We start from the raw sequence: 23091 nt of genomic DNA on the forward strand, positions 1-23091 counted from the left end.
AGTTTTCAGTCCCTTAATCTAATGGAGTAGTCTTTATCGACTAAATCTGACATAGTAGTTCCTAAATTTACTGGAGTAGGTTTTAGTGCCTCAATCATCCATTCCATTTCTCTTCATCTCTCATCTCTTCAAACCTTTTTTCCTCTCTTCCTTTTCTTCTTATGTCTAAAACACAGAATCAAGCAAGCAGAAACATTGTAGTGCAAAGTTAAAATATCAGGACTACAGTACAACAATAGAGGCTGAAGATGAAACTCCCTTGCATCATCTTATATAAGACAGATCTGAACTAAAAATATTCCAGTCATCCTTATGTGAGTCCTCCTTTAGATGAATCTCTCCTGATGATTTAAAACTATAGTGAAAGAGCAGTAGAGGTTGGGAAACAGGAGAAGAACAGGAAGTGTGGGTCTCAAACATGAATACAGGGAGCAACAGTCAGAAGAAACGAAGAGAAGGAGGACAAGGAGGAGGAGGTCCTGGAGGTTAACAAGGCATGCTGGGAGCAATGTGTCATGGCTGACATGACAAGCTTGACCTTGGAGCAGGGCAGAACGCCTCCTTCTCCTCCCCTCCTTCTCCTCCCCTCCTTTTCCTCCCCTCCTTCGCCACCCCTCCTCCACTTCCCTCTCCTCCTCTTTCTTCTTCTCCCTCAGCTCTTGTATCTCTCATTTTCATTCTTCCAACCAGGACAGTTAAGTTGGAGGTTATAGCCCAGCTGGTGTGCACGATGTGTGTGCTGGAGATGCAGAACACGAGAACTGGGCCACCTTCAGGCCAAGCAGCAGCCTCGAGGGTCACAGACTGTATATAAAAGATGGATGTAACCACCATTATCTGTGGCGTGAAACCGCCTGCTCAGAGAGGGAAACATGCAAATAGAAACTGAAGCGAGGGTTGTTTTTGTTTTTTTTCGCTCTCCGCAGGCCTTTTGTTCATTCACAGTAAAACATCAGTTATGTTTTAATTAAATCCAATTAAGTTTTTATCACTTTAATGTCAGAGACAGGTAATCAACTGCCGGGCTGTGTATTGGCCTTCTGTCACCGTGTGTGTGTGTGTGGGTGTGTGGGTGTGTGATACGAAGTCATTATGTTGAGCTGTCAGCTGTGTGTGTGAGCAGGTTAATTGGAACATGAAGCACATGTTAACCTGGATTAATCAATGTAATTACACACAGTGTAATTACAGTTAATTTTATTGGTGTACTGAAGAAGCCTTATGAAACTGTGCCATTTAACTTTTTCTTTTTTTGTTAATTACATTTTTTTTTTCTTTAAAAAAAAGGAAGAGGAATATATTTCTTTGTTTTTGCTTTCTTCGTTTTTGATAAGCGTTTTGTGGTTCTTAATTCATTAAGCAGGCTGTTTTCCCAGAGATTAGCCCTGTGCCGACTCTGTTACCTTAAGCTGCTTCATTCATTAGCACAGTGTCATTCATTAGTGCCGGCCGCTAATGAAAAGCCACTCTTAATTGCCAACAGAGAGATAAGAGCTAAATGAAAACGCTAAATAAAAGCGTGTCCCTGTCCTTGTGTGTGTCCATGTGTTTCTATTCATTCTGCTTATACGAGGACGTCCAATAAGCCTTTATTTGCTGCTTAACCAGAGCAGTTAACTTGATCATAACAACAATGAGGACCAGAACAGAAACTCGCAGTGGAGAGCATCCTGACATACAGACATTCAAACCATTACGCTGATGGTCGGTGACATCAGTGAGCCTGATCTCATGGCACAATGTGAAATGGTCACGAATAACCTGTTCGGTCACGTTCACAGACATGAAACTAACTTAATTCAACTGGTTTCTGTCAAAGTAGTTTTTATTGATTAAATCTAGTGGTGTAGTTATTATTGACTACATCTAATAGGGTTTGGTTTACTGCTTAAATCTATCTGCGTAGTTTTTACTGAGTAATTGCATAGTTTTTCTGTGTAAATCTATCAGAGTAGTTTTTATTACTTAAATCTGTCACAGTAAATTTTATTGACAAATTTATCTTATTGGCTTAATCTAAAAGATTTGAGCAGTAAACTACATTCTACTGGGGTACTTTTTACTGCCTAAATTTAATATAAACATTTTTTTTCTGAATCCAGTGGGGTAGTTTTTAATGGTTAAATTATCGAACTGCATGCACTTTATAATTGCTATGATGCACTGAGGGGAGATGTGTAAATTATATCTATAATAGTAACCTGGGTTGTGCTCGTTGGACGGACTGCACTGAACCGTTTTGTCTCTTTCTCCTCAGCTGGAACAACCACCGACACTCCCCCTCCAGCCCTGCCGCCACCAGAGGCTCAGCCAGTAGAAACCAAGGCTCCTGAGGAGGAAATGGATGTCACTGATGATGACATCACAGCAGGTAAGAGCACAAATTTCTTTCTAAGCAGGGAAAATAGGATTAAAGTACGCACACTTCTTTGGTATTCTTTGTTTTTTTGTTTTTTTTACCCATCTCAGGAGTAAATAATAGAAACTGTAGAGCTGCAACTTGGTTGGTCGTGGTTTGAATTGGTTGTTCCCACACTCATCAAGTTGCCTTAGACTGACTGTAAACATCTAAAAATAAATGCTTTGAATGCTTTCACTGCTAGCTGGAACCAGAAATTTTAGTTGGTAAAGCTCATTTTTCTTATGGTATACTGGGAGTGGGCCAGGTTTCCAATTTTTGATGTGATGGGCTTTGTAACTGTAGAAGTTAATGATTTTAATAATAGCCTACTGCGTCTATTTAAGTGGGTACACACAGGGTACAGTGTTCCCTCACTATATCGCAGTTCACCTTTCGCGGCCTCGCTTGTTGGGTTTTTTTGTGAATTGTGAAGACCAGGCCATTCATTTATTTAAACGCAGAGATCCAAAGTGTAATTCTTAGCCAAATGATATAGATGAGAGAAAAAGAAAGAAGGAAAGTTACTACTGCTCAGCTACCTATTGAGGTTTTGCAGTCATGTGTAGTGACAATGTTGAATAAAGTGGATCAGGATCCAGTTGCACAGGTACGACTGGTCTGCAATCATCTGGCAACCACTGGTCATGAGACTGCATTGGGCTCAGGAAGGAAGAGGAGGGTCATCTAGTCACTGGAGGGTTGGTGGTTCAATCTCTGCATGCCACAGTATCCTTGGGCATGATACTGAACACCACTATGCTCTGCAATTCGTTCATTGGCATGAGGGCTCAATTAGAGTAGAACAGGACTGTATAAGACCAAGTGCATCTACCGTTTATTCCAGTTGTTAAAAGTTGCGGATTGCTTTGGCCACTAGCATATTGCTGCAGTCGTAGTTTAGAAGGCAGTGACAGTTTTGTCTAGAACGTCCAGCTGCTTTCTGAGCAAAACTCTGAACACTGTCCTAAAAAACCAGCAGCCTAGCTATCTCTCTGTGATGTGAAGTCAGCCATAATCAGCCAACGAGTTGCCGTGTGGATGCTGACCTCCAAGGAAAGAAAGAACAGTGACCACACTCTGCAATCTAATGTGAATCTTGTGTGTGCAGATTAAAATTTCAGCAAATACCCACGCAATATTTGACAAGGAAATTCAAGTCTCTTGAAGCATCCCTGCTTTGTCCCATGATCACAAGCTGAAACCCATTTCATACGATGCTGTAGCTTTAACCTCTTCAGACTTTCTTCTGTTCTTCGTGAACCTCTCCGGTGTTTGAGGATTACAATTAAGGGCTCATTTTTCCCCTCCGTGACCTGAGAAGTCTCATCTGGTTTGATTCCAAAAAAACATGAAGAAGTCATTTATTATTTATCTCCAGCTGAATTCAGGTGTTTTGCTCTGCTGACTCTGAGTGGAGGATAAGCATTAGTGTTTGTGTGCACGCATGTCCTAATCAATGCCTGCATGTAATACCCGTGTACTGTGACCTGCATGGTGTTAAAAGCAGTTTAGTGTAGCGCGCGCGCGCGCGCGCACACACACACACACACACACACACACACACACACACACACACACACACACAGACACACACTGTGTGTGTCTGTGTGTGTGTGTGTGTAAGGTGAGAAGCACTTCTCCCCAGGAAACAACTCACACCTGCAGTACAGGTAGAAAAACACACATGCACACACTTTCCAGTCCATTTATCCTTGCCACATATACCCTGAATGTTTAACTGTGACAGACACACACACAGAACGATTCTCCACTCTAAGATAAACACATTTAAGCACTGCATTTCTATTTTTCTTCCTACACATCAGCAGTTTTTGCATCCAGAATCACAGAACAATAAAGCAGGATTGACTCATTTGTCTAAATATTTTAAAGACATTCATTTCTGTAATAAAGAAAAAAAACCCAGTGCCTAACGCTGTCTCACTGTCTGCACCACCTTTTTTCCTCTTCCCTCCATCCTCGATCCTTCTCTCAGACCAGTCAATATCACAGATGTGTCTGACAATTTATCATTTCTCTCAGCTCGTTTTTCTCTTATTGACAGCTGTGGGTTGTTTTTTTTTTTCTCTTTTCATTCGGTCTCTGCAGGATTAAATCTGTTAGCAGAAACCTCAAACACAGAGCAACCTGAACCTTATTCTTCTGTGGAGGAAGAACTTTTGCCTCTTTGTTTCTTTTGTGGTTTTTATAATTGAACTTTTTAACATTGTTATGAATGAACGCACTCTCCATTTGGAAACCTGTCATATAAATATTTTCAGTGTATATAAACTCACTACTTGGATTTCTACACGGTATTTAACATTACCATGTACTGAAATTGCAGTTATAATTTGAATGGGTTCATATGAAAAATGATGTGTGTAGGGCTGTGCGATGAGACCAAAATCTCATATCCCGATATAATCATATACATCCATTGTCCGATAACGATATAAATCACAAAAATGTAACATTTTCTGTAAATTCTGTGAATCTCGGGCAGCTCGACTTGCGTGAAGTGTTTCCAGCTGAGCGTCGTGTACCTGGAGTTGAGCGTCTTAACCGATGCATGAAACTGAATATTTTTAGACATAAGTTGTAACAGCCGCAGTTTTCTTTGAGTATTTATTACACAGCATGCTGCGGGGAAAAGCCTGTTCTAACTATTGAGTCTGAGGTTTATTTTTTAACACCTGATGGCTCTTTTTTGCTTCTCATTCGTAACTACTCTGCATACTCTTTCACGTGATTCAGTTTCTTTTGAAACGTCTCAAAAGGATCTTGAGCTTTATTGTGAAAGGTTTATGTGGAAAATAAACAAGCGGACACGCGATGGTTTTACTGTCGTTGTTGCTAAAGACTTCACATAAAAACAGGCGCTTGTCTGTCAGTAGTGTGGTCATATTAAATATAAGAGAAAGAGAGAACTTAAATTCAAATTCAAATTCAAAATTCAAATTCAAATTCAAATTTTATTTGTCACACACACACACAACCATACACAGTATGACATGGGGGTGAAATGCTTGTAGCTGTACAATGCCCGACCATTAAATGACAGAAGAAAAGTTCTACAATATTTACAATTTACTACAAAAATTTACAAATTAACTTAGGAATTTACAGTAAAGAACGTGCAAATAGCAGAAGAGATTATAAAGATAAGGATTATAAGAGAAATTAATATAGCCACTACAGTGACCATCAAAACGATGAAAAAATATTGCCGTAAACAGTTTATTTTGCGACACCACGAAACAAACGATAGCGTAAAACAAAATGATAGATGTTTTTATATCGTCATCCGATATATTTCATTATATCGAACAGCCCTACATGTGTGTATGATTTCCGTTGCTTCATGTTAAAAGTTGGCAAACGGGTTTTACCTCAAGAATTCACAAATTGTGAGTCTGCACAGAGTGGAACATTTTGTCTGCATGCGGTCTGTCATTTCTGTCCATGACTTCCTGTTTTCCTCGTGTGCTCTGTGCAGCTTCACGAAACTTTTACAAAAAAAACCAAAACATGACACTAACTCGATGGAGCTGCACTGCTGATTTCACTCTGTGACGCTTATTTCCATCTCTGTTTTTATACTTTGACTCTACCAGAGTAGTTTGAATTATTCCTTTATCCATCTTATAGTAGAACTCAGTGCAGCCCTCTAATTCATCTTCTGTTTGTGTTATCGGTTTTAGCTCCAGCATATTTTACATATTTGCAATTGAGCTGTGTCCCCAAGGTGACCATTCAGTGAATATCTGCTCTGTGTGACATCATACAGAGCCCAGAGAGGGGAACAAACGGTTTAAGGCAGACTGAAGATGTAATTAGGATTAATTTAGGCTCATCCCATCAACCATCAGAGCTGTTCATGCACATACAGACTACACTTACACTAACACATACTCTCTTAATGTGCAGTGTTTTTATGTTCAGTCTTACAGCTTTATATGGAGCTTTATGGTGAGCAGTGGTACTGTAATTGTTTAGCTCATGTCAGGAAAAAATGTAATATTGCACATGGGCATGTGCAATATTACATTTTACTTCAGATACTTAGTAAGATGATTTTGTGGGTTTTATTGTTTTATTATAGAGTTTTTGTGTTTTGTATAGACAGAAATAGCCATTTGAGGTTGTGGGAACTCGAGGTTTTCGTCATGTTTTGGATTTGCTAGGAGAAAATGTGAAGCAAATGAAACGAGTGAAGGGGAAAAAAGAGAAGTGGACGAGACAAAGGGGAGAAGACAGAGATGTCTACAGCAGCAAAATCACTTGGCTGCAGGCTGTTTCCACGGCGATAGACTCATCACATCAGTCTGCTGTCACACACTTGCACACACAAACACCAACATGTACACACACCAGGATGTGCAGGTGAGAACATTTGTTGCTCAGTGCCGCAGCCCCACACACACACACACACACACACACACACACACACACCTGTAATTATGTCCGTTGCAGTGTCAGGGGATGTCATTAGGATCCACAGCCTCCTCTTCCTCCCCTCTCTCTCAACACACTCACTTGAATTTAGTTCATTAAATCTCTGATGGCATGGCATTTTGGTGGGAAAACATGCCCAAGAATCTAAACAATTAGAGTAAGGTCATTTGTTGTTATTGTAATACAAGAATTCCTACATTTCACTGTGTTATGCTGTGTAAGGCAGCCCTATGGGCCCTGGCTATTTCCTGAATGACTGCAGTCTAGTTTCACAGACTCAAACAACTTCAGTCCCACTGCCAAATCTTTGACGCAGAGGTCGTCCTTCAAAACGTGTCTTTTTGACTTTTTCTTATGAATTTAGTTTAGCTTGTGAGTTTCCAGACCCTGAAGCAAGATTTAGGAAAATCAGTACAGAGAACCCCACAAAACTTGCTAAAAGCAGCTGACTCAAAGTTTTGTAGTCTCAAAAAACACATACTTTAGTGCCTCATCAGGAATGCTGTCATTATTATTATTTTTTTATTTTTTGCAGCTCTAATTTTTTCAAGTCTATTTTTTTTTTAAATTTTATTTTAGTTAAGTAAAGCTTTTTTTCACATCTAGTTTTTAGTTTTAGTTAACTATAACCTCGATACATACTGTCATTATAGTAAGCTAATTAGTTTGTCATAAAGCACAAATATAGAATGTCCCACCTGCAGTTATCTTGGGTTAATTCTGAAATACCATTTTTATAATTATATAAAAACATGGATTTGATAGTTTTACATCAACAGCTAAGTGTGTTGAGATCCTGTGGGTGTCTCTCTTGGTTTTGCACTGTCGTTCAGTGGTGGGTAACCTGGAACAGTCATGTTTCTACACTAGAGGGAAGTCTGCCTCTACTGAGAAATAAGCGCACCCATGGATTTTGATGAAGGGGATGACCCCAGGGAGGTCAAAGGTTGTTGGTGGACGCAGCCCCAACACCCTCCATTCCTCACACACTGAACCACTTTCACTGCTGGGCAGTTTTGCCCTGCTGATTGCTCCCAGTCAAAGTCATTCAGTAAAATTAAATAAGTGGTTTTATACATCATGCAGCTGATCTTGCATTATTATCATAAAATATTTCTATGAGTTTGTTTATGAGGAGGGAAGGTCAGGACAACACAGAGTATGAAGGGATTTCTGTCCTCTCTTACCATTTTGACGGGTCCACAGCAGCGGTGATCGAGGTCAGAGGTCAAAGGTCAGGCTGACCCTCACCTCTCGGCATCATTAGCCCAGTTTTGATTTGGTTATCTGAAACTTCAGCCTCCCTGGCTAATCTAATACCCGAGCCTGGAGGTCGTTTGGGTCAGATCACATTTCTCCTCAGAACAGATTGAACTTATGGGGAGATAAATGCTCCGAGCCGCCACTCCGAACACGGTGATTGTCTCAGACAGTTGTGTCCCTACTGTGTTACACAGTGAGGGACCCAGCTGGTGTATGAGGATATTATTGTATTAAAGGTAGTCCAAATATTAATAATGTACAGGAATGTATTTCTGCTGGCTGTGGAGTGGAAACAGTACTGCAGGAAAGATGTGTTGCAAATACCACAGCCTCTCTTGGCATCTGAAGGCTGCTGTTAAAATTTACTTAAGCCGAGCAGTGAAAAGTTATCACCAGAGAGGCGTGGATACTTCATTCACTTGTTTTTAATGTTACAGCAGATTTATTTCAGAGTAGTAAAGCTGTAATATTATACAGTATGGTACCATAAAAGTTTGGTTACAGTGTGAAACACACCCTCCCCCACCTTCACACACCCCACCCTGCCGAGTGTGTGTGACTGTCTCTGTGTGTGTGTCATGGTTTATGAATGTGTCACAAAGATAAAGCGCTGGCCTTGGTGTGTGTGTGTGTGTGTGTGTGTGTGTGTGTGTGTGTGTGTGTGTGTGTGTTGTGAATGGATAGACGGCATGGTCATGTTTCTTGGTCACTCAGACTGGTATTCTCCAGAGAAAGTTGTGAACCCACTGAGGTGAGACGGATCTTGATATAAGAAAATCTGGTAATGGACCTGAAACGAGCTGAGCTGGGTGAGATGTACAATATCAGTGATAAAAATCTGCTGCAACTTGAAAAAATTTAAATTTGTAGGACTAAAGAAACATGGAGAGATGGAGAGACAGTCAGCCTTTGTGGCGTTTTCAGCCCCGTGGGCAGGTTCAGATGGTATTACTGATCAGATTGATCAGTTTAAAGCTTCACCTCAGAGGATGAGGTCTTACACTCATCACAGAAATACACAACACAGAAAGTATAATCGGATTATATGGAAATGGCCCCATATGTAGATAAAGGGAGGGATGGAGAAAGAGAGGATGAGTGATTTTGACAGTGCATGTCATGCCAATATTTACAAGTATCATTTTGTAAAGTGATTTCAGCTGCTTGTGTCGAGCAGTGACTGCCCATTTAGAGAAGTAGTAGGAAAAAAACTAGTAAACTGTATGTCTCACAAGACTGTTTTTTTTCCCCTCATGCAGAAAAGGTACAAGAATGAAGGATGCATAAATCAGGCAAATGTTACAAAAAGTGGCAACTTTAAAATGTAAATTCTCAATAAAAGTCTACCAATTTCCATATTAAATATGACCATTTCTCATAGACTGCATACTAAATAAACAATGCTTTGGTGAAAGATGGAAAAATAATAACTATCAGTATTTATGGATACTCGTTTCCAGAGCCAACTAGAGGCACGTTGAAATGTTGAGGCATTATTTTGAGGTTGTTTTTTTTTTTTGTTTTGTTTTTTTTTTAATTTAAATTTTCACATTTCTACAAGTGTTTTTTTTGTTTTGTTTTTTAAACGCGTGAATACAGCCAAGGAAGCATAACAGATGATTTTTCTTTAGTGACGTGAGAGTAAAGGCCATTACTTTACCCATGCCTATACAGCTAGTACAAACAAGAAATTATGTAAATAGGAACAACTTTACTGTGACTTTGAATGAATTTAAGTACAGTTGATGTGAGCACATTGAGCAGGTGGGAAGCAAACAGAAGTAACGTTAGCTGCTAATGCTAATCGGTTCCCGTTGTTGCTGCTGAATCAGTACTCATGTCAATGGTTACTTTATGAAATCATAATATCTAAATCATATTTTCATTAAAAAGTGTTTTGAAAGCATAAACATTTACAGCTAGGGATTTAAATCCATTTGTTCCACTTTTACTTTGAAGAAAAACTCTTCTAATCTATGGAAACTCCATATTAAAGACGTGTATATAATCATAATATTTGAGGCTACATAACTGGTAGTAATTTTTCTATCAGTGCTTTTGTCTCCCCTTCACGGCCTTGTCTGTATTTCTGTCCATATTGTTCCCATTCGCTCGCTCCACCTTCATCTTCCTGCTTCCACCACCGTTGGCAGTGATTGAGTTCAGGAAAACGTTGTGTTCAGATGTTCCCAGATAATTCGTCTCCTGGCTGCTCACATCTGCTCGTTGTGTGTAATCAGATCGGATTAACTGTCAGACGTCTTGAATTGATCCGACACTTCAGACTCGACACAACAAACTGTAAATCTGTCATCAAGCTCCTCTGTTATTTCTGCTCCATTTCTCTGCAATTCAGCAGCCATCGAGCTCTTTGACAACAAACCAGTGATGGGATTTGTTTTTGTTGTTTTTATGTATTATTAAAGTAGGAGTCACAAACTAAACAATTCTCAAACTCCGAAGTACCAAAACTGATTTAATTTAACCTTTAAGTGACTGAGCAGTCATACATTTATATGTTGTGGTATTTTTATAAACACAAAAGTATGTTTGACTCTTTGCCTTGGATTGTGGCTGCAAACTAGTGAAGTGCCAGTACAGCCTTTATAATATAATGGAAATATGAACGTTGCGTTTAATTACTGAATCAAAGCAAGAACGTCATCATGAAAATGAAAATTGTGCCGGGCTGATGGTGTCTGCTGCAAAGAGCTTTATAGGTATAAGAAACACAAATAGAGCAATTAGAAAAATATAAAATAAAATATGACATCATAAATGTTCAAATTTTTGTGACGTTAAATAAACGTAGATTTTCTGCTCAGTCCAAGTTCAAATATGTAAAACGAAATGTGACTAGACGTTAAGAAATGAGAACATGTGCAAGAAGGAGCAAGTAAAAGTATCCATGCTAGACATTAATCTCATGTATTGTAAATGCAATACAAATTAGTCAACACTCAAAATGATCAATGAAATATTGATCTAGGATCTCTTTGCAATAGGGGACTCGACTCAGCTGGCTGCCAACACTTTGTATTCTGGTTATATTCCTGTATATAACCAGATGGGCGGTGAGTGCCTGTTTGTTTTTTGTTTTGCAGTGAAATGTTAGTCCTGCAGCAGCTACATCACTAATTTCAGTTTCCAGTCTGAGGTTCTGGCAGTCATTAGCTCATGTAAGTTGGCATCAGATTTGTGATTTTCATGGATTTATCATAGTTGATCACCACATTATTATGCATGTAGCTGCCAACTTCACTCCATTCAGTTGCAGACTGGTAGCAGACTGACTCTGTCTTATTGCTGTTTTATCACCATCTTGACACGTCAAAGTCAATTTTAAGTTGTCGTCTTAAACAACTTTAAAGGCAACAGCATTACAAGTTCATTGTACACAACAGCAATTATTCTGGTGGTGCTGCGATCATGCCGCGGTTTTCCTTCGTGTGACTGAGGTTCAGATGGATCGTACATCAAATCAACATTTTTTAATAGAAGATTTTGGTTCTTGAAACAGTATCCAAGTTTGTTCAAAATCTAATCCAACTAAGGTGTTATGCTCCCAACATTAATTGATTTTTTTTTTTTATGGCTTTTTTTTTTTTTCACTGTTTGTCTATGCATCTATTGTGTGGCCCTTCTTTAAGTCAGCCCAGACCTGAGATGTAGCCCACCTGCATCCTAAAAGTTTGACCATTGCTTTCTTTTCAATCAGTGATTGTTCCAAATCTCTGGGGATTAAGTCAGTTTTTTTCCTCCATTTTAAAAAAAAAAAAAAAAAAAAAAAAAAAAAAGACCCCAAACCTCCATTTGTGGAGAAAATCGTTTTCCTCTACCTTCTCCAAGTTGTGATGCTTTTCATTTGGCAGAGCTGAAATCTAATTCTGTCACATGGCTTTGATTCATCTGTGATCGAGAGGAGAGTGTGACCAAGGCGCGGTGGCTTTAATAAAAAATAATTTCTCCTTTATGAAGACGCTGTGCAGTGGAGGCCGTCCACTGTCTCTGCATTAGTGAAATTAACATCCAGACTCATTTTTCAGACTGCTCCATTAACAGCATGAAAGTGACAGCTGCAAAGGACCGAAAGTATTAGCTGTATTAAAAACCTGTCGGAGGGGAAATTAAACTGCAAAACAAACACAACTGATAATGGAGGATTAAAAAATAAGACCTCAGGCTCTCAATATTGCCAAACTGTACTTTCATACAGTGTGACTGAAATATGAAGTGCGGAGAAGTTAATGTGATTGGGAGGAGGAACGGGAGACTCCTCCTTCATGCGTTTACTCTGCATCTATTTCTGCTGAGAAAGCAGAGTTTCTGAAATGCTGGGAATAATAATAATAGTAATGATAATAATAATAAAGTTATACAGGCCACGCCTGGGTCAGCCCTAGCCATCAGATCAATGTGATGTGGTTAAGTGTTAAATGACCCAGCATAGAGACCAAAAAGAAATGAAACCCGAAGAACTGATCAAAGAGACTGAGATCCTTAGTTAAAATTGGAACAATATTTCCCAGTATCATTGCTTTTTGTTTATTTTTGCCAAGTTCTTTGTGAGGTATAACTAAGCAATGAAGCCAGCGCTCTCTGAGTCTCTCATCCTGTGGACGAACTCCAATTCCACCGACTTGGACTGCACCTTCTACTCCATGTTCTGCTCGGTGTAGCGACACAGGAACCAGCTCTGGACCTGCTGCGGTTCTGGTTAGAGTGCTCCTCCGTCTCAGAGCAGACCCAGGATAATTTAAACCTCATGCTGTCGTTAGTGATGACTCCAGCTCTAACCTTATGTTTTGAATATTTTTTTTTTTAAAAAAGGGGGATGTTTGGAGGTAAAAAATTACAAATTTTAATACATGTCAGTTAAAATAATTATTTTTCCCTCTAAATGCCAAGACTTGAGAGAACAATAACTAAAATGGCAAGGCTTGTCTCCATTTAAAGTTAAAGGTTTAAAAAAACAAACAAAAAAACAACAGATGTGGCCAGTTAAATTTATATGTGGGGAAATACTGCTTTTAATGTTTGAGTGGTGACACTGTGAAGTGCTTTGCTTTGATCACACGTCTGTTCTGGAAGGAATTTGAACCATTTAGGAAATAAAAGTCTGAAATCTGATGAATGATCAGCACAGTCTGGTTCAGGGCTGCTTGCTTCCTCTTATGAACCTGAATCCAGTTTGTTTGGGGTGTGTCTTGTGGACTCCCCGCTGACCCTCCCTCCGTACCCTCGTCTAATTGAAGCTGGTGAGCGCAGATAGCTCTCCTGTCTCTGTCTTAAGATGGCAAATAAAATACACTTAACCTTCAGATGGACTCGGGCCGGTTGGAAGGGCAGCCACCGTTTCAGGACTCGAATCTTTTTTCTCTATCAACTTAATTGTGTTTTCAATTATTTCACCCAGATTTTCTGTCTCCTGACATTTGCTGTAAGGACAGTTTCCCCCTTTCCCTCCTCCCCACGAGCCTGGGATTTCTTTGTTTTATGGAAGTTTTTCCTTAACGGACAGAAATGTAACCCTCGAGGCCGTGCTCGGGAGTTTGTTTTGAGCTCTTCATTTCTTTTTCCTTCAGTCTGTCGTTCTCTTCCACCTCCTCCCTCTCCTTCGTTCTCACATCAGTTTCCTGCTGGTATTGATCCCCTCCCTCAGTCCCTGGTGATCAGGTTTTACCAGTCTCCCATTGATTACCAATGGAGGCAGAGCTGAGGTGCATGATGGGAAGATTGCAGGGCTGTAGCTGCAGCAGTAGGAGGCAGGGATGGGAGGGTTGTAGCTTTGATTACCAGAAATATAAGATATTTAAAAAATACAGCTTAATTATTGATCTGGGTGTCTCACACATAAACATAGTGCAGTATTGTACTAACTATTACTTGTAATTGATTATTGCTTATTATTATTATCATTATTATTATTAAATTATTGATTATCTGAATGAAAGTGTTTGACTCAGTGGCGTAAATGTGTTAAGGTTAAATTAAATTTAGACAGCGTTTAATTTTACAGTCGCCACAGCAGATGTCTGTCTGGTCGATCAGTGAAGTTGTTTTTTAAATTAAATATGATCAATCAGTTAATCTGTTTAAATTTCTAAATGAAACACTGATAATCAAAAACATTTATTTTCTGTCAGCAGCCCCTTTACAACTTCATGTCAATCAGACAACACCTCTCCTTTCCTTCCTTCATTCGTTCTTTTTTTTTCTTCCTTATTCCTTTCAGTCTTCCATATTACTTCCTTCCATCAGTCTTTTGGTTTTTCTCTGTCCTTCTTCCTTCCTTTTGGTCCTTTATTTACTTAGCTTTCCTTCTTTTCCTTTATTTCTGTCAGTCTTCCCTCCTTTCAGCATTGGTTTCGTCCTTCCTTCCATCATTCTTTTTTCCTTTCTTTTCTTCATTTCCTCCTCCTTCCTTTTGGTTTCTCTTTCTCTCTCTCCATTTTCTTCCTTCCTTCTATCCTTCCTTCTTTTAGTGTTCCCTTCCTTCCTTCCTTCCTTCCTTCCTTCCTTCCTTCCTTCTTCCACTCAGAATTCATTCATTCCGTCCTCCTTTATTCCCTTGTGTCCTTTGAGCTGACCCTCTTTCTTTCAGGCTTTCTTTTTCTCTCTCTCCCTTCTATCATTCTTTTCTCCATACAGTGTTCCTTCTGTCTTTCAATGTTTCCTTTCTTCCTTCTTTCTTTCTTTGGATCTTTCCTTCTTTCCTTCTTTTAGGTCTTGCCTCCTTCCTTCCTTCCTTCCTTCCTTCCTTCCTTCCTTCCAGTTCTTTTCAGTTTCTTTCTTCTGATATGAATTTCCTTTCAAGCACTATTCTTACATTTTATTTAAAATGAGGTCCTGACGTTATTCCTGTGGACACAGCTTTGTGGTTTTTCTCTGTTCCGTCATCAGTCATCATTAATCATTATTTAAAAAAAAAAAAAAACCCTTTCAGTTCTGTCAAATTACAAGCAAGCTGACCTCAGTCCTCACAGTACATTCAATAACATTACTTAAATATAATTAAATACAATTAAAAGCAAAGGCATTCTGGTGATATTTCTTGTTATTATCATTGAAATAAAGCTACCTCTTAAAGGTTACAGCCTTTTTTTAATGCTCGGTGACATTTCAGTTGTTCTCCTTTTTATGACACGTCCATAATTTAACTGCATGGACTCCACAGGTTGTTGCATTACACCGTCCTGCCCTTTTTTTAATGGATTCCTTCCTTTATGGATAATGTCATTTCAGCCAGAAAGCCTTTTTATCCCAATCCATTTCTGGTTTTTATGAAGATTTAGCCAAGCGGAGGCGCGCACGGAGGGGAGCTCGTCCGTCCCCCTCTTTAGTTTATTGGGTTATGTTTGGGAGCAGCTTGCCCAACAAATAGGATTTAAATACAATGTCATTATAATAGATCTGCTGGTCGCAAAGGAAGCGGATCGATAGGCTTCAAAAATCAATCACACTGTGCACGCGGGCAGAAACCGAGGCAGCAGGTACACACTGGACAGGAAGTGATACTGCCTCACATCTCACCAGCCAGCAAGTCGTTTTAATGGTTTTAACATGTCAAATCAAAGCTCGTCATTATCGGCTCGTCACTTTCATGATTGTACAAACAATTAGGATTAGTTCAAAATCCTGTTTACCTGTTAGTTCAACCTGTTGGGCCTCTGTGATCTCATCCACAGTACGGTGTTTAATAATATTTTTTTGAGTCCAGGTAGATGTGAGGAAATAACAATAAAGTGACTATATAAGAGTCAGTTTCACTAGTTAACATGTGACTGGTAAACTAAATCTGAATATAATATAGTCATCTGGCTCTTCAGAGTGAAAATGCGCGATAAGTGACATTAGAGCTGGGCGATATGAGATTTTTTCATATCACGATATGTTTTTTTCATTTCAGGCGATAACGATATCTATCACGATATAAGCCAAATAACTATATTTGTAAGATTTAAATGTGCCGTTGCTCACAAGTAAAATGTGAAATAATCAGCAGCTTGTTTTGATTTAAATATTTATTTCCCATAATAAGTTCAACAGGGTAGATGTACTTAAGGAACATGAGACTTTTTCAGATAAATAAAGGCAAATATTGCAAACTACACAAAAGGCAGCCGCTAAAGCGTTTAAGTTTCAAAATAGAACAAACGAAACAGACTAAATTGTCAATTCCACTTAGAAACAAAATATTAATTCTAAAAATAAATCTTAGTTTGTTTTACAGAAGAACAGACAAAACTGACTAACTTTTGTCAATATCAAATAAACTGAGAACTAAAAGGAAATTCTCAATCTCTCCTTGTTGTATAGCTGAGCTTTTCAAACAGTTGTAACAGTTACTTTAGTCTGACAAAAGCCGAATGACGAATTAGCGCTTCCAGTCAGAGACTGAGGCTACGTCCACACGTACACGGGTATTTTTGAAAACGGAGATTTTCCGTTTTCGTTTTAAAAAAAATAATCCCGTCCACACATAAAGGCAGAAATGAAGGAAAACGCTGCTATGAACATGCCAAAGCAGCAGGTGGCGCTAGATTCCTAACCGTACCGAAATGTTGGCCAATCAGAAGTCTAGAAGCCTCGGTGGGAAAAAGTAAACAAAGCTGGGGCATAGAAGCAGAACCGAGTCGTAAGTGTGGAGGGACAGTAACTGTGTGTATATGTAAGCATTTAAACACTGCAGAGAGTAGAATTAACAGTAACAGTATTGTAGAAATTCATTTCACCGAAACAATAACGTGGCGCACAGTGTGACGCATGCACCAGTTTATTGTATTTCCAGACTTGCTTTCGGCACAATTTACAGTGCACGCTACTCTGTTTTTTGTCAGACTTGAAATAGCCGAAATACCTTCACACTACGGAACTTCTATGGCTCTTCCGTTCGACAATCTCTCCGGCATTGGAACCATCATCTGTTTTCTCTTCGGTCACGCTCGGTTGATTTTTCTAGTCGGCACACTCATTTCCTCCATTACCCGCTGGCTCCATTACCCGCTGGCTGCTTCCCAAACAAACACACGTGCGGCTTGGCACTTGTGCTGTACGTAACAAGTCACGCGACGTGACGCTGCGGCTGTGATTGGTTCGGCTCTGCGCTACTTAATTTGGATTGGCTGACCTTTTTAAAAAAAAAAAAAAAAAAAAAGGACAAGAGCGGCGAGGTCTATCGCGATAGCTTAATTTCTCTATCGAGTAAAAGTTATATCGCGATACATATCGTTATCGTTCTATCGCCCAGCTCTAAGTGACATAAAATAAATGCTGTTAAAAAGAAAAGAAAAGATGAGAGAAACTTTATTTGTCTCAAAAATGGTGAAGCTACTGCTCTGTTAGCTTGTCGTCCATTTCTGATTGTTGATGGCTTCAGAAGCGTTCCACCTGATGGGTTTTCATGATGCAGAGTGAAGAAAAATTTTCCAGGAAGTGTAAGTTTATTAACACACATGAACGTGGATTTGCTGCATCAGTCACTCATGGTATTTACTTTACAGAAGACACGATGATATTCATGTTGTGTGTTCTTTATAATTTCTTGTCTGCTCTGTTTGACTAGAAAGCACATGATTTTGGTGGCTAGAAACTTGCTGCTTGTTGTCTATTGTTGTAGTATTTCCAACTTCATAGATGTTCCCTTTAAGGTCTTCTATCCTTTTGCTGTTTGTTTAACCCGATTGTTTTTGTTGAAGAGGTTTTAACTTGTTGGAAAGAGGATTGACTGAATTTTTGAAGCTTGAGTCTAAGACTTGAGTTGTATATGAGTAGTTATCAAATACATCTCTGATTCAAAAATGAGGAGGACTCTACGGCAGCGGTCCCCAACCCCCGGGCCTTGGACTAGTACCCCTCCGTGAGTCGTTTGGTACCAGGCCGCAAGAGTTGAGGCTCAGGTGTGAAATGTATGGTTTTCAGGGTTTTCAGCGTTATTTTGTTATCGCCCTCCTCCTGAATATGAATAAATCTTCTTTTTTTTTCGGTACCGGTACTAGTTTTAATTTGTTGTATTAATCCGCGACACCATAAAGGCCGGTCCATGAATATATTGTCGGGCATAAACCGGTCCGTGGCGCAAAAAAGGTTGGGGACCACTGCTCTACGGCACTTAAAGTTGGTAATAGCCAGCAAAATGCAGCTGAGAAAAGATGAAAGTTATTGCAGAGCTAAAAAGTCTTTCTTTGGAGTTCCAAAGAGTATTTTGGTTAGACTTTGCTTAGACAAATGAAATTACCAAGAATGTACTTGTGCTTGGTTGTTCTGACCAACCTTGTCTACTAAAAACTTAAATGCCTTTATTTCGTCCCCCATCTGTCTCTGTCTTTACTTTCACTTTCCTCTCTGTTAACCTGAACTTTTTAGTGATTCTGGTTGGGAGTCTATCTCTAATTCTGTTATCTACTGGCCCAGTCTGGCCCGAAGGATGGATGCCATCTGTAATCCATTTATCAGAGGCGGCCGCTGGGCCTTCTTCCAAATGACAGCTGGTCTAAAGCAATCTCATTATAAAGAGCATCAAGATATAGTATGGAAATATTGGAGGCAGGAGGGGGGAAAGGGGGTCCTGAGCTCAAAACAAGGGACAGAGAAGAAACACCGTGGGGATAAAACAAAACCACATTTTTACTTAGTCCAAAATACAGTAATGGTGACTCTTATAGTCATTTTTAATCCAGGTGGATCTAACTACACTCTGATGTCCAGATAACACCTCTGAAGGTTGTGGTTTACCTGGCCGATTTGATTTCATTATCAGATCACTAAAGCCACTGATTATACTGTCTGATTATCTGTGTCATTACAATCAATATATTACTGCTAATGAATTATTAAAAGTAATTGGGAATGAAGAAGCAGAGCGTTAAATAACTACTTGCCTGCAATGTTTTTTTTTTTTTTTTCATGTATACATTTTTATTATTGAAGAAAAACTGTTTTATTCTTAATTTTATTTTTGTTTTCTTGTACAGCAAATGTCTTATTATTTTTCTGATATTAGTTATCGGTCTTCTGTAATATCGATTATCATTATTGGCTCTGAAAAGGCCATATCAATCTATCCCCGTTCATAATATGTGTGTTACAGTCTATTTAAATTAAACATGTTGAGTATTTCAGGACCAAAATAAAATTGTTTAATTAGGAGCTTAGCGGTTTATATCTGGAAGGCACAGATAATTCCCTTCTCATGTTTCCTGCAGTTAGCAGGAAACCATAAGAACCATCAGGTCACTGTTGTGGCTTTTCCCTGAGACCAACTCCAGCTCTACCATTTTGGACTACAGCAGGGGATGGTAGTCCTGGTTCAGTTCTGCTGCATGTTACACCCCGGCCTAGGCAACCGGCGTGCAACTTCCACAAAAATAATCCCAAAACGAGATTTAAAGCAAGATACGACATTTATTTACATCACCAAACACAAGGCGCCAAACTATTTACAACGGGGGGGGGAAGATCGCGACCATGACATACAGAAACACAGGGCTTAAATACATAGAAGGAGCAATTAGGGAATGGACCACAGGAGGGATACACAGCTGGGGCAAATAAGACCTGACGAGACAAGGAAACGTAAACTGAACACTAAGATAACAGACTTTCAAAGTAAAACAGGAAACACATAACAGTCACGCCAAAACAAAACGCCTAAAACAATACACTGCCAACGCCGAATCGTAACATGCAAGCGGAAGGATCGCTCCAACCAGAACCTGTAATGTAATCATAATGCTGGATTTTCTCCATGTTTGGTCTATAACAAGCTTCTTTTTTTTTTTTTTTTCAGTGTTTTCAGAAATAGCCAGTGGCATATAAAATCATCTGTTTAAAACAAAAAAAGTACATACATTAGTTGTGGGTGGTAATTTTTTTTAAATTAATTAATTTTTTTAAGAGGCCCAAGTATAGATCCCTGTGGGACACTTGTAGTAATGGCAAGGGCCATGAACATGGACAGGATGCAGACCCAGCAGTGGCTAGCCCTCTCACTCGGTTTCTATTCAACACACCAAGTGTGCTCGCTCACGCCACCTCTTCTTGTGGGTGTGTGTATCTGTGTGTGTGTGTGTTCATTGTGAGTGAGTGCTTGTTCACCCTGCAATACAAATTCATAACAATGCTGTGCTTGCTCATCCAGAGAGAGAGAAAAATAAGAATTAGATATCAGAGGGTGGAGAGGTGTGTGTGTGTGTGTGTGTGGGGGGGCTCAACACACTTTTTATGTAGTCCTTATTGGGGCCTTGATCCAAAGTGTGTAAGGAGCTCTCATCTCCTACTGTGATATACACACACACACTCTCAGAGTTTCCCCACTGTGCAGACCCCATCGCACACGTGCTCACAAAAGAGGTTATTTTGGGGTCGTGTTGATGGACACAAAAGGACTCCTCCCCCCCCCCCCCCCCCCCAAAACTCTCGCTCTCTCTCTCACACTCACACACACACACACACACACACACCCCCAAAATCTTTCCAGAGGTCTGTGAACACGACCGTCTGTGTGTAAATGTGTTTGCACTGTGACTAAAGGCTTTCAGCGTGACAATGACGTGTGTGTGTGTGTGATGATTAATACCAGGACAATAGACGTGTGCCTGTTCAGTTGTTATCAGCTCACTGGAGACCCCCACCCCCTTTTTTTTTTTTTTTTTTTTTTTCAAACCACTTTTCACTTCAGTGTAAAAGGAAGGACAGAAATTAAAAAGTAAAAAACAAAAAAAAAATTACTCAATAATAATATGGTCCTCACACTGATCTGAATGATATATATCGATCTACAGATCTTTTAAAATAAATGCAGTGTCTAAAAACCAATAGAATGCATGAAAAGAGAAATAAAATCCATGTTTTCTGGTTCTCCTGATTACGTTTAACTATATGGTTCAGGGCCTTGAAAGAAGCCTGGAGGTTCTTGGCAAAAGATGTTTGAGTTGGTCAAACTAAGCTTCAGACTTGTTAATTCCAATTTCAAACACAGAAAGTTTAACAATACCTCAACCAGATGATCGTAATTTTCTGGAGTTTTCTGGAAGGGCCTTAACCCTGTTGTGTTTTTAAATAGTCACCAGGGGGCGATACCTGTAGTTGCGGTAAACCCGGGGTTTATAGGAACCAGTCCTCAGTCCTGACCTCCTGTTGACTTGTTGGATTCAGTCACTTATTTCGGTCATACTGAATAAATTATTTCCGAGTTGAAAACACCTGTGGTGGCAAGCTTTACAGCGGAACCTCTATATTTTGTAGCTGTTTACCGTCACAAGGGGGCAGTGTTAAAAAATTCTCATGCTAGTTTTTAGATTTTTGACTATATGTTTGTACTTCTTTCTCTAAACATGGAGTTTGTATGTTGATCTCTTTTCTGTTTAGGCAATATTTCAAACAATCCAACAATATTCTCTCCGTCTCTCTCTTAAGGTTGTCTGTCTAACCTCCCGCCAAATGCGAAGAAGATCTCCAACTCTTACGAGGAGCGCCGTAAACAGGCCACTGCCATCGTCCTTCTGGGAGTCATTGGGGCTGAATTTGGCGCAGAGATCGAACCCCCGAAGGGCTCGGCCCGGGCTCGAGCTGGTGGACAGGCACCCGAAGGTTTTGGACTGACCAGCGGAGGATCGTCCAACTACTCCCTGGCCAGACACACCTGTAAGTCCAGAAACTGCAAACACACTCATGATAACACATTTACCGAATTTCCCAGAGGAACCCACCCGAGGGATTAATAAAGTTTTATCTAATCTAATCTAATTTATTTGGTTAAATTTGCAGCCCAAAATTCTTCAAATGGACCACCAAGATGTGCACATTTTGTTTAGTTTGATAGGTTAAGAGAAATCTTAAAAACCTTTGGATGGATATGGCTGTGGTGCTTATAGGTTTTACATTTTTATGTTTGTGTAAATTCTGCAGAAAATCTCTAGTCCTGGCAGGTTTCACCATAGCAGGTTTCACCATAGCAGGTGTGTTGTGTCCTACTGCTTTATGATAATAACCTGTAGAGACTCTCAGGACTGTGTGTTTTCAGCTTTCAGAAGCCTGTAACGGTTTCTTTCTTTCTTTTTTTTTTTCTTTTTTCTTTTTTTTTTGCCCATTTCTGCGCTACTGAATTTACTTGCTCAGCGATAGAGTTTTGGTTGCTGCTGTGTTGGGTTTTTGGAGCCAGAAGTGACTGTATAGTACAGTACCTACTAATTAATAAGTGACAAACAAATAAAAATAAACTTTCTTGATTGTGCCACATACAAGCCCATAGTTATTGTCAGGTAATTCCACTAAAATGCTCCAAAAGCCACCAATAGCACAGTTTTATTATTATTTTATGAGGTTTAATTGGTTCCCAACTTAAACCCAATCAAATTTTAAAAGCATCTAGCCAACTAAACTGAAGTAAAAAACATCCTAAAGACACCCCGTAAACATCCACAACTCCACAACTGACATAGTAGAAACTTCAGTGCAGGATTAGAGGTGAGTAGAGATGGGATTGATTTTCACCTGCCAAGCTTGACACCTTAAGGAGCTTGGTGCTGACTTCCACACACACTCGGCGAGCCCGGCCCTGTGCCACGCTGTGCCTGCAGCGCTGGACCTTGGTGGGCATCAAACCTGCACTAAGTAGAGGTGCTCTTCCGTCCCACTGCTCCCGTGCTCTGATTGGCTGCCTCTGGGGGAGGGGAGGGGGACATCCGCCGGGTGACACAGCCTGCGCTCTCGCCGATAGGCTGTGGAGCGTGATGCTTCTTAGCTGGACCTGCACACAGCAGTCGGCTCACCTGTGTGGACACACACACGCACCAGAAACCTTAAATCCATGTCATGAGATGAAAACAACTCCAGATTTAATTGATTTCCTGGAGCCATACTTCACGACTGGAGACGCCGAAAAGCTATTAATTATAACTGCTTTTTAAAACAATCATCAGCATTGCATGTAAATATGAATATGAACACATTGAAACTACTCCTTAAGA

General features: G+C 39.8%; 1 protein-coding gene across 3 annotated transcripts in view; it reads left to right on the plus strand.

The window, feature by feature from the left end:
- Positions 1-23091, plus strand: part of wdr7 (WD repeat domain 7) — a 100131-nt gene that overhangs the window by 48184 nt on the left and 28856 nt on the right. For all 3 annotated transcript variants that reach the window (XM_085413396.1, XM_085413395.1, XM_085413394.1), the window contains 2 exons: positions 2258-2371; positions 21539-21766. In XM_085413396.1, coding sequence (XP_085269522.1) covers positions 2258-2371; positions 21539-21766 — 342 coding nt within the window. The remainder of the gene's footprint in view (positions 1-2257; positions 2372-21538; positions 21767-23091) is intronic.

This window comes from Rhamphochromis longiceps, linkage group LG7 (genome assembly GCF_057381845.1).
Source record: "Rhamphochromis longiceps isolate RC_006_pf linkage group LG7, R_longiceps_female_GT1.1, whole genome shotgun sequence".
Lineage (NCBI taxonomy): Eukaryota > Metazoa > Chordata > Actinopteri > Cichliformes > Cichlidae > Rhamphochromis > Rhamphochromis longiceps.